General features: G+C 46.4%; 3 protein-coding genes across 3 annotated transcripts; 2 read left to right on the forward strand and 1 right to left on the reverse strand.

Moving 5' to 3' along the window:
- Positions 1 to 3514: 3514 nt before the first annotated feature.
- Positions 3515 to 4117, reverse strand: EPUS_08800 (uncharacterized protein; the record flags this gene model as incomplete). The annotated part of the gene is made up of 1 exon (XM_007788815.1): positions 3515 to 4117. One exon carries the CDS (start codon positions 4115 to 4117, stop codon positions 3515 to 3517), a length of 603 nt encoding a protein of 200 aa, XP_007787005.1.
- An 833-nt stretch (positions 4118 to 4950) lies between these two features.
- EPUS_08801 (uncharacterized protein) lies at positions 4951 to 9488 on the forward strand (the record flags this gene model as incomplete). Its single annotated transcript, XM_007788816.1, has 5 exons — positions 4951 to 5220; positions 5276 to 5945; positions 6083 to 6390; positions 6477 to 9171; positions 9229 to 9488. The coding sequence occupies 5 exons, from the start codon at positions 4951 to 4953 to the stop codon at positions 9486 to 9488; spliced, it is 4203 nt and encodes a 1400-aa protein (XP_007787006.1).
- Positions 9489 to 10642: 1154 nt separating this feature from the next.
- Positions 10643 to 11305, forward strand: EPUS_08802 (uncharacterized protein; the record flags this gene model as incomplete). The annotated part of the gene is made up of 2 exons (XM_007788817.1): positions 10643 to 10862; positions 10926 to 11305. The coding sequence occupies 2 exons, from the start codon at positions 10643 to 10645 to the stop codon at positions 11303 to 11305; spliced, it is 600 nt and encodes a 199-aa protein (XP_007787007.1).
- Positions 11306 to 12336: the final 1031 nt, after the last annotated feature.

Raw genomic sequence — 12336 nt, forward strand, 5'->3', positions numbered from 1 at the left:
GTCGGGAGAGTGGATCTACAGAAATATTTTTGTTTACTGACATTGTTGACCAAGAGCGAAAGACGGACAGGTATGTCTTTTTTTGTTTAAATCACCTCAGATAAGAACTCTCTTCTGATTGCTCTGAAAAACGTGTATTCCTTAGTAAAAAGAAAAAGAAAAGGGTCCTCGCTTCCTTCTCCTTCCCATCTCGCACCCAGATTCACTATAAAAAGCCTCGGGGTCCCTTCCCTACTTCTGAGTCTCTGATAACGTGATCTAAGAGTCCCACAAGGTGCAACCATCTATCAAGAACGCGCGTTCGGTTGATAAGCCGCGTTATCTTTGCCTCTAGGAATGGCTGAGCTCATGCTTGATCCAACACTTCTGGGTTACGAAAAAGTTATATTTCAGAGCAAGAGAAACGAGATCACAAGATAACCGGTCCCGTAGTCCAGTGGCAGGATATTCGCTGTCAAGTTATCGAATGACCCGGGTTCGATCCCCGGCAGGATCATAGATCCACGATCGTGATGCATCGGCTCTTGTATCACATTGTGGATCTAATTTTTCTTCACAAACACTATTGATCAAAAGCGAGAGAGGAGTAGATAGGTCTTTTTTTTATCATCTCAGATTCGAACTCTCTTCTGATTAAACAAGTGCCTCAGACATCTTGCTAAGCTCCGCAAGTCCCTTTGATCTCCAGAATCAGGTTAATAGGGTCACTCAGATCTCTCCTCTAACTGCCTAAGTCACTCAGGAAACCCCCTCCATTATACCTCATTCTCGCACAAGGGGGCAAGCATTCAAAACACAATCTTATTGCATCTAGCCATCATTATCAGTGACGTGAGTACTCGAAAAAGGGTTGTATATATTTGTGTTTACTACTACGTATTTATCGGTAGTATCACAGGGTTGCTAGAGCTTGCCAAGTGTTGCCTAAATCACTCTTAATATTTATTGAATTATTATTTAATCTGGCATCTTCCATTGCCCCCTCCTCTCTTTCCCCTTGAACTATGTCATCATCCAAGATGTCTGCTGTTGATGCTATTAGTAATCAGATCAGTATTAACAATCGACTCTAACTAGTTCTATAATATAACAAAAGGATTCCCTGACCTGATATGACTACTTGATGAACCGTGCTTACTAATCAGGAGAATAGCATCGAAACAGCAAGTTGTTCTATCTAATGAGTGGATATAGAGCGTTTATATACACAAAACCAACGCTCAAAACAGGGATGACGCTCTTGCTGCCTCAGCAGTGCCATCGTCAGCAACATAGCAGTTCGAATACAACAGAAGCAATTCGTACTTGCTAGAAACAGTGCATTAGCAATCAAAATGGCGAAAAGAGCGTATTTCAAAGCATTGCAAATTCGTCAAAAATGCGCAAAATAGCATTGATTTGAAATGCAGTGGCGTTGTTGCAACGCTGTGAGTCACGTGAATTTCGCTGTACTGTACGTAGAAATTCGCAGGGACGCTCAAGCGCAAGACAGCCGCTCCCGCCTTAGCCTTTTCTCAATGCTCTACCAATTGTACTAAAGAGCTTCACAATATTAAAAGAACAAAAATACAATTTCGGCCGAAGTTCTGTCCAAATTGATCTGGTGACGCACAAGCAGCCTCAGAGCCAGTCCTCCAGATTAACAACGACCATCATCTGCTTCATCTTGGCTGTTCTATCCGCAGTCGTTTCCTCGATTCGGGAGCTGCGCCGACGGCCAATGCTTTCATCTCGAGCCTTGCAGGACGCCTGTACCCAAATTCTGTCGTCGATCATAACCTCGGGAGTCCAACACAATTTCCAGCGACATAGATGATTTCGTCTTCAAATCTGCCTCGCTCTACTGGCGTGTCGAGATGAGACCAAAGATTAAGATAACATTCTGCACGTGAATCCAGGAGTTTTGGCTCCAGACCGTAGGGTTCTCTTCGGTATTTGTGAAGCTTGCTCTCCAATTGCTCCTTTACTCCACCGAAGTAAGTCACTGGGACGCATCCATCGATCAGCACAACGGAGAGGTCTTGTCAAGTTATTCCGAAAGGCCGGACTTTCAATGGATATTCACTGCAGAGTCCTTCTATTCTCAAAATTGCTCTTTAACAACGAATGAAAGAATTACTGGATTGAGTTTCCGATGGAGAACAGAGAATCCATGGCCTATAAAATGGCAAGATCAAATCAAGCAGCGTAGGTGGAAGCAAGTGGTGAGATACATCGAAACGGGGCACTGAGAAAAGACAGCCAGGTGTTCTACATGGTTATATGCTTACAGCGACAGGATGATCGAATAGCTTAATATCAAAGACAACATCTATCGATTCTGACGGAACCTGGTCCATCTGGCGGACGTCAACCTGTTGCCAGATGATGCCTGTAATCTCAGTATGTCGTTCAGACATGGTTTCCACAACGACCGATGAGAAGTCGAACTGAGCTCGACCTCTCCTTTCTCCTGGCTCTGTTTCTGGGCCTGTCTCCTGGCCCAGCACCCTTCTCTTCAACAAAACAGCCGAATGACTCACCCAACCGCGCCCCCTTGCCCTTCCTGTTCTCATACCCTAGCCATCCTCGCCACGCCAACCGCATCCCAGTGCTCGGGGGGATAAACAACGGATGACCTTCAGTATTGAAGACAAACGGGCCATCCAGTTGGTTGAGTGGGTGACTTTCGTCAAAAATTAAAAAGAGATATTTTGCTGTTTCGCTGAGAAAGAAACTTTTCATCCGAGCGCTCAGCTCGCCAGTCTTGACGTCCTGGATACCAGCCCAGCCGCAGGAGTCCAGCACCTCCTTGTGATATCGCGCAAGGTCATCTCGGCTACAAGCGTACCAAACGAGGGTTTCAATTCTTGTTCCACATCTGTACGAGTTCTCCTTTATCTAACTACGGATTCTTGGCCTATTCCACAACAGCTCTATCAGTTCATACAGATCGAGAACCCGTATAGTCAGATCAAGACGTGGTCAGCCTTGAAGTAATACCTCTTGCAGAATCCTCATCCTCAGCTGCCGATGGACAAGATTTTCAACTTACAAAAATTACAAATGCTGCAATATATACCGGTTCCGATAAGGAGTCAGGTCATATGTTTCGACGGCCCGACGTTTGATCTCAGCCACGTAAAGAACTGGCGAAGAGCTGTAGGCACACCGATTGCAGACACCACTAACGGAACTTCACCCTACTCCCAGGACCCAGGGCGGTTGTCTATCGTGAGTGACATGTGGGCGTGAGGCTGCAGTTCTTATCCCTTCCCCGGGGATATCCTCCCTAGGGGATTTCTAGTCACCACAGCATGAGGATTCGAGCGATCCTCCCCTCTCCTTTGTGAGCTAGGCTCACCGTAAACCTCTTCCCGGCAGCTGCGAGAAGCGTAAGGCCAGCAGCCTGGGCGTGCTCACCTGCTATATTGCCCTGTATTACTCCGTACTAATCCTGTTAACTCCTCCTAGAACAAGAAATATACAACGCACCACCATCTTCTCCTACCCTTTTCTCAATACTGATTTATTTTCAGACCTCCTCCAACACCGGCGCCAACGTGAGCTGACCTTCATACGAGGATGGATGCATTCGTATAATGGTTGCGTATCCGCCTTTACTCTTTGTAGCTTGATCGCGCTCGTCCCATCTTAAAATGCATACCATCCAGCCTCCGTAATATCTGGGCCCAATCTCTACTGATCTGTCATCCGTCGGCCGCTGCCTCTGGGCCGACTTTGCGTGTGGGAAAAGCATCTCGCATCTGGCCCAGTTCTCGTAATTGCCGTTCGGAAGCAACGCGTTCAGGTTCCTACTAAACTGTGCCTTCCATTTCTCATCATCTCCACACATTGCGAGCCATTTCCGCGTCGCTAGCTGTACCAGTCCATACATTTCGAACGTCTCATTCTTTCCGAGAGACACGAATGAGTAGCTTCGTAGCCGGTCCACAGCCTCTTCAAACATGTCATCATCACTCGCCTCAGATGTATCATCATTTCTAATGTCCTCTTCCTCGTCCTTCTCGTCGTCTCTAACACCGTCGTCTTTCTGCCTTGTCGAATCTCGGATCTCTTCTTGTGAATGGACACTTAACACTTTCTTGGGAATTCCTTGCCGGTCGAAATAGCTCATCAACGAGAGTAAAGCCCACGCATCTCAACAAAGTCGCCTTTGAGAAGTGAAAGGAGGAGGTTCAAGTCAAGGCGCTTCTTCTCAGAGGGTCTCTGGATGCAACTGCCACGTGATATGGTCGGCGTGGACTCGCTACGCCGGCGTTTAAGCAGGATCCTCTTGGAGCAAATCAAAAGATATCTTTCCGGTTTAATGATTGACGTACAATCCAACATGGTATGGGGAAGTATAAAGACAACCGTGGAGCAAGTCGAATGATGATCATTCTGAAGTCTTTCGTGTGTAATAATGAAGCGTGCTTTCCCGGATGTAGGGTTAAGGCTGATCTGTTTGATGCAGTTAGTGAGGGTTGTCTGTTCCTTAAATGGCATAGATATGAGTATTTTGCCGATCGTGATTGGATCCATGGCACCTGAATCTTTTATCTGGTGGGTATCGCATCAGATCTTGCATGGTCTAGGGCCAAGCCACGAGCGCAATCAACGATTTCCTCAGCTTTGGTTCAGCCTTGCTGCGATCGACTAGGCCGATGGCAGCGTTCAAGGGGCAAGGCTCTGCGATAGCTACAGGCGAGGATTGTTATTTACGCGCTGAATATCCGCCCATCTGTCTGCCGGCTGATATTCAGCACCTGTTTAGCCTTGCTCCGCATGTGGTTTATCGATCCTCATGTATAAACAATCGTCAAACCGACATCCCCTTTTTCTACAACTCTGAAATGCAGCCCCCTTTTGCTGTTTGAAATAGAAGATCGCTTCTTTGTCTCGAAATCATCGCAGATCCCACAACTTTAACGCCGCGGCTGTGCCCATCTTGAGGTTCCTTACCCACCAATGCCTCCCTTTCTTGTCGATGAATACCACGTGGGGATCATATGTGCGCTACCCATTGAGAGGGCGGCGGTCCGGGCCACCTTGGATGAAGAACATGGAGTGTTTTTGGACAAAGACGCGCAGGATCATAACACCTACTTTGTAGGACGCGTTCATAACCACAATGTGGTGATCGCATCCTTGCCGGCTGGTGTCGATGGCACTACCGCGGCAGCTTCTGTCGCCACTGATATGGTGAGGACGTTCAAAGGATTGAGATTCGGGCTGATGGTAGGCATCGGAGGCGGCATACCTAATCTTGACAAAGGCTACGACATCAGGCTAGGAAGGCTACGACATCCGGCTGGGAGATGTAGTGGTGAGCCAGCCGACAGACACGACGGGCGGAGTAGTTCAGTACGACAAGGGCAAAAGCCTGAACGGAGGGAAGTTTCAACGAAAAGGGTCTCTCAATGCACCGCCGTTAGCGCTCCTCACCGCGTTAGGTGCTTTGCAGGCAGACCATGAGTCAGAGGACAGCAAGGTGCCTACCTACCTCAGCGAGATGTTTGAACGCAAACCCAAGTTGCAGATAAACGGCTACACTTTTCCAGGCACGGACAGGGATCGTCTGTACTGCCATCATCCGACAAGCAATGCTATTTGCGATCATTGTGATAGTGCCTGCGAAGTGTATCGTCCGAGTCGTGAGAATACCGATCCGCAAGTCCACTACGGAATCATCGCATCAGGGAATCAGGTGGTCAAAGATGCTGTCGTGAGGGACCTTTTGCGCGACGATTGCGGCGCCCTATGTGTTGAGATGGAAGCGGCGGGGCTCATAAATTCTTTCCCCTGTATCATTATTCGAGGTATCTGCGACTATGCTGATGCTTATAAGAGTGATTTATGGCAAAAATATGCGGCGACCACTGCGGCAGCATACACGAAAGAGCTTCTATTATATATATCAACAGCGCAGACCTCAAGTGAGAAGCCAATTGACCAAGTCCTAGGTGAGTGATAGATGTAGGCTGTTAGGATGAGCATGTACTCCACATCCAAATTGCATACATTTTCCTATATAAAGACTAATCCTCTTGAAATCTGGTTTGACTGATCAGAGCGCCTGTAACGCTAATTCGTGGTCTAGATGTAGTAAAAGAACATGTTCAAGCGGTGAGCGATTATTGCCGCAAGCAAGAGGTACGATATCAGAACGACCAAGACCGGAAATGCCACGTCGCTTTTAAGATAGATAATTATGAGCAGCAGAAGGACATCAACGTTGATCGGACTGCCGACACATGTCAGTGGGTCTTTAAGAATGAGAAATATATTAAATGGCATCAAAGCAGCACCGACAGCCTCCTGTGGATATCAGCCGATCCAGGCTGCGGAAAGTCAGTTCTCTCGAAATCTTTAGTTGACTACGAGCTTCAAAACACTACAACGCATACGGTATGCTACTTCTTTTTCAAGGACAACGAGCGGCAGAATAAACTAAATATTGCGTTGTGCGCTCTGCTCCATCAACTCTTCGACAGCCAGCGTCATCTTCTTCGATACGCTACTCCCTACTTCTCGCGGTGACCGCTGACCCTAAGGCGCCTAATGTGACCTGTATTCTCGATGCGCTAGATGAGTGTCAAGACGATGACCGGTGGCGACTCATCAATATGCTGTCCCAATTTCACATAAACTTATCATCGTCTCATCGGCGGAACAACTCGTTAAAGTTCCTAGTTACGAGTCGACCGTACGATGATATTCAGCAAACATTCCAAAAAACAATATCATCCCTGCCGGTAATAAGATTGCGTGGAGAGGATGAAAATGAACAGATTCGGAAGGAAATCGATATGGTGATCAGAGAAAGAGTCTCTAAACTAGCGGAAGAGTTATCACTTAAACCGGAGACAAAGACCCGGCTGGAGCAAAAGCTTTTGCGGATGAAACATCGTACGTATCTATGGCTCTATCTTGCCATTAGTCATGTCTATGAAACGTACAGAGATAGTCTACGACCAGACGATGAATCGATTGAGTCACTCCCGTCTTCTGTTGAGACTGCGTATGAAAAGATCTTGGGGAAAGTCACTCAAGGGGTGCGAGAAACGGTAAAAACGATCCTACGAATTGTGGTCGGTGCGCGCCGTCCGCTGACTACCGCTGAGATGGCTTTAGCCCTCGATGTTGCTACATCGTCACATCTTAAATCAGCAGCCGAATTTTCAATTAACAAAGATCATCTCGAGCGGAATATCTGTCATTGGTGTGGATTGTTCATATTCATCAACCACTCTAAGATCTATCTTATCCACCAGACGGCGAGGGAATTTCTGATTTGTGAGAAGGATACGATTAGAACTGGGTGGAAACACTGTTTCGATATCGCCGATACTGAAATGCATATGAGCCGGATATGTGTCCGATTCCTTCTATTAAAACACTTGGAAAGGAAAATCTCGTATGAACTCGTTACAAGTAACACATGGGATTTTCACACCAAGATACAGAATAAGAGCAACAAAAACGTTATAGAAGACTTCCTGTTGTACTCAGCAGAACATTGGCCAGGTCATCTACGAAGATCGGAAATTGGAGAGAATGATTCTCTTATAACTGAAGTACATCATTTGTATGATATAACTAGTGAACGGTTTCTGCTGTGGTTTCGATTATTTTGGTTTATTACGGAACCTTACCAAGCTCAACCAGACATGAACGAGCTCCAACTAGCAGCGTTCATTGGGCATGACAAAGTAATGGGAACGATTTTGGTCGATGAAGATGTTGATGTTAATAGGACTGACCGAGACGGCAATACGGCATTGATGTGGGCATCACTCAGAGGTCACGAGAAGGTGGTGCAGATGCTGCTGGACTGGGGCGCAGATGTCAATGTCCAAGGTGGACGCTATGGCAACCCACTGCGCGTGGCATCATCTGGAGGTCACGAGAAGGTGGTGCAGATGCTGCTGGACTGGGGCGCAGATGTCAATGTCCAAGGTGGACGCTATGGCAACCCACTGCGCGTGGCATCATCTGGAGGTCACGAGAAGGTGGTGCAGATGCTGCTGGACCGGGGCGCCGAGATCAATGCTCAAGGTGGATTGTATAGCAACCCACTGCAAGCAGCATCACTTAGAGGTCACGAGAAGGTAGTACAGATGCTCCTAGACCGAGGCGCTGAGATTAATGCTCAAAGTAGATATTATGGCAACGCACTGCACGCGGCATCAGAGGGAGGTCACGAGAAGGTGGTGCAGATGCTGCTGGACCGGGGCGCTGAGGTCAATACTCAAGGTGGATTGTATAGCAACGCACTGCAGGCGGCATCACTCAGAGGTCATGAGAAGGTAGTGCAGATGCTGCTGGACCGGGGCGCTGAGGTCAATACTCAAGGTGGATTGTATAGCAACGCACTGCAGGCGGCATCACTCAGAGGTCATGAGAAGGTAGTGCAGATGCTGCTGGACCGGGGCGCTGAGGTCAATACTCAAGGTGGATTGTATAGCAACGCACTGCAGGCGGCATCACTCAGAGGTCATGAGAAGGTAGTGCAGATGCTGCTGGACTGGGGCACTGGGATCCCTGCTCAAGGTGGACGCTATGGCAACCCACTGCGTGCGGCATCATCTGGAGGTCACAAGAAGGTAGTGCAGATGCTGCTGGACTGGGGCGCAGATATCAATGTTCAAGGTGGACGCTATGGCAACCCACTGCGCGCGGCATCAGAGGAAGGTCACGAGAAGGTAGTGCAGATGCTGCTGGACCAAGGGGCCGAGATTAATGCTCAAGGTGGATTGTATGGCAACCCACTGCAGGCAGCATCACTTAGAGGTCATGAGAAGGTAGTGCAGATGCTGCTGGACCAAGGGGCCGAGATTAATGCTCAAGGTGGATTGTATGGCAACCCACTGCAGGCAGCATCACTTAGAGGTCATGAGAAGGTAGTGCAGATGCTGCTGGACCAAGGGGCCGAGATTAATGCTCAAGGTGGATTGTATGGCAACCCACTGCAGGCAGCATCACTTAGAGGTCATGAGAAGGTAGTGCAGATGCTGCTGGACCAAGGGGCCGAGATTAATGCTCAAGGTGGATTGTATGGCAACCCACTGCAGGCAGCATCACTTAGAGGTCATGAGAAGGTAGTGCAGATGCTGCTGGACTGGGGCGCAGATATCAATGTTCAAGGTGGACGCTATCGCAATATACTGCAGGCGGCATCATCTGAAGGTCACGAGAAGGTAGTGCAGATGCTCTTAGCCCGGGGCGCTAAGCTTAATGTTTAAGGTGGAGAGTATGGTAACGTACTGCTGGCGGCATCATCTAGAGGTCATGAGAAGATAGTGCAGATGCTACTAGACCAGGGTGCTGAGCTCAATGCTCAAGGTGGATACTATAGTAACGTACTGCAGGCAGCATCATCTAGAGGCCGTGAGAAGGTGGTGCAGATGCTGCTAAACCGGGGCGCCGAGATCAATGCTCAAGGTGGATACTATGGTAACGCACTGCAGGCGGCATCACTCAGAGGTCATAAGAAGGTGGTGTAGATTTTGCGGAAACGAAAATATTCAACCACTGTAGACATGCAGATCAAGAAACGACAAAATCAGATTATCTCTGAACAAGCGTTAGCAGATTAAATGTTGATATGCATACAAGAGTATTTTGATCCTCCTACTATTTCTATTCTCTTTACCTTCATTAGCTACCTTATATAGAATATAAGCGTTGGTAACAGCTGTATTAATAAGGAAGAAGATTAGAGGGAACCAGTTACGCCTGCGGTGATGCTGAGATGTTGTGTAGAAGCTATTCTGTTTTGCATGGTTATCTGTGCCGCCTATCTCCTTGTTATAGTGATTAAGAGGATACAGCTTCCTTAGAAATGGCCTCATAGAGGGCGTAGAGGGCGCAGGTTATTAGACATCTATTTCAACTTAGATAACAAGACAGTTCTCTCAGGCTTATCAGCTTAAAGCTATAGTGTACACCTTTCTGCTTCGTCTTAATTATAGCTCTAGAGAACATCTTCGCATAAGGGTTCATCAAGACATAAACTAGTCTGCCTAAATATTTATATAATTTACTAAAGAGTTTTAAGAGATTACTGTTCTCTTCTTTTTACCTATTATTTGCTTATAAATTCGTTTATATATTTCCTTAATACTAGTTATTACTTTTGTTATATAGATTCTAGTAATCGCCCTTATTACTAGTCTCTTAATATAAAGATCTAGTAATAAAGTAAAGGTCTTTACCTTTAGAGCCTTTATTAAGATAGCCTTATATACTCTTATAATTATATAAAAGTGAAGACGGGCTAGATATGAATCGCGTCGATAGAACAGTAGCAGAGCTACAAACAGCTCATAACCGTGCATCTCAAGCTTCTTTACGCGTTGCTCTGATCGCCTAAAAAGCTTCCTTATATTAAGTCTATAATTATATTAACCGTGGACGCTTCAGGTAAGAGTAATGTCATCAGATTCGTCCACTATACCACTCAAGCATACTACGAAGATGCTGGAAAAGAATAGAGAGTACTTCAACGCGTCAACGAGCAGCTAAGGCGGCTTTCCACGCTGCTATACCAAACCTAGCTATTGAGATTGGCCGTCGGCACAAGTATAATCGACCTAACTGTCTGAATAATGGCTATCACTGCTATAATCTCTCTCGAATAGGCTATTTGAAGCTTAATATGGCTAATATTCGCGAGTGGAGAGATGCTATAAAGGATGACCCTGCTATTAATATCTATCATCCTCCTCCAGGGGTGCTAACCCGGTTGATTGAGGGTTATAAGAAGCAGAAGGAGCAGAATCAACAGCCTCCTGTTACTCCACAGCCTCTAATATCTACTACAGCTTCGTCGACAGTAGCTGGCCAAGGGATGACGCTTAATATCAACCTCTCAGGGGGTCCTCCGCTGGCTACTCCTATCCACGAAAACGCAGATAACAGGGCTTAAGATACAGATATAGAGACCCCAGTTCCATCTACTATAGCGCCAGCGTCAGCGCTACCCTTGCCAAGTAGCCCTATCCCACAGGCCAGAGATGAGGATGCCCGACTACTCGCCTTCATTCAGGCTCGAATCCGTGCTCGGCCTGCGCGCCGTGCTGCATTTAACCGTGCACGGGACCTGCTGATAAGTGCTGGCGTGGGTTTTTCGGATTTGGCTAGTTTGAGCAACGAAGAATGGAAGGATATTAGTATCGACGTTGGTATCAAGATGGATTTGCTAAAAAACGACAAAATATGGCATCTACAGCATCCGGAGGCCGTTGACGAGGTTGCGGAGCATCTCCTGAGTGAGCTTGATCTTGATATACCTGAGGAAAGCAAAGGCGAGGAGCTCTAAGCTCGTAGATAGAGGATAGTTGGCGTTAAGGAGTGTGTATAGACATTAAGTAGTGTATTAAGTTTACATATATTGTCATTTATTTTGTATAAAAACACGCAAAAATTTAATTACTAGAGTGTATTTAAGTTACTAGCGCATATATAAGCTCACAGAATTTAATTCCAAAATTTCGCTTAAACAAGAAATCTGTGCCAAGACTTAGGCTTGGCAGAATATTATAACTTAATACCATGAATTCTATCAAGATAGCAGTTTGCTTTTTGACGATTATAGCTTAATTATAGCAGCTACTACTACTTCCATACTATCAATCAATAGCTCTCTATCTGTACTATCTCTCTATAGCTTCATAGCGCCTTAAGCGTATTATAGGGCACGTTAACAGTGGTTTCGTTAATGCGAAAATGACAATAGCGAAAGTAATTCTTTGCATGCTTCTCAACGCCACAGAACTATACAGCAAGATGGAAAAAGCCCTTATACCAGTCAGAAAACTGCCCTGCAAGCTCTCTATTCCGTCTCATTCATGCTTTCAACAGAGAAAACGAGAATTTGATAGGGTTGAAGTCGGGAGAGTAAGGAGATAGATATATTAATCGAACGCCTGCCTCTTGGCACATATCTCTTAGCTCCTATATACAAATATCAGTATTAATAGTAAATATAGCGTCAAGAGCTTACTTGACTATGATGAGCGCTGTGGTTATCTATAATTAGCACTGACTGTGGCCTAGGATACGGATTCATCTTTATTAGTAATCTTTGAATAAATGCGTTAAATCTCTCGCGGTTAAAGCTGCCGTGGTATATCTCATAGTCGAGATAGCCGTTAATCCCTATAGCTGGCAAGATGCTCCATCTCCTTGAGCGCCTGTTTGATACTGTTACTCTGCACGGTACGCCGCGTAGAGACCAACCTCTTTTACGGTCTTTTGTGCGCTCATGCGCAGCCGATTCGTTGACGAATATAGCCTCCTCAGCACGAACTTCGCATATCTGAGCTCTATAGTAGTCTCGCAAGTCTTCAT

The sequence above is a fragment of the Endocarpon pusillum genome (assembly GCF_000464535.1).
Source record: "Endocarpon pusillum Z07020 unplaced genomic scaffold C723585, whole genome shotgun sequence".
Classification (NCBI taxonomy): Eukaryota; Fungi; Ascomycota; class Eurotiomycetes; order Verrucariales; family Verrucariaceae; genus Endocarpon; species Endocarpon pusillum.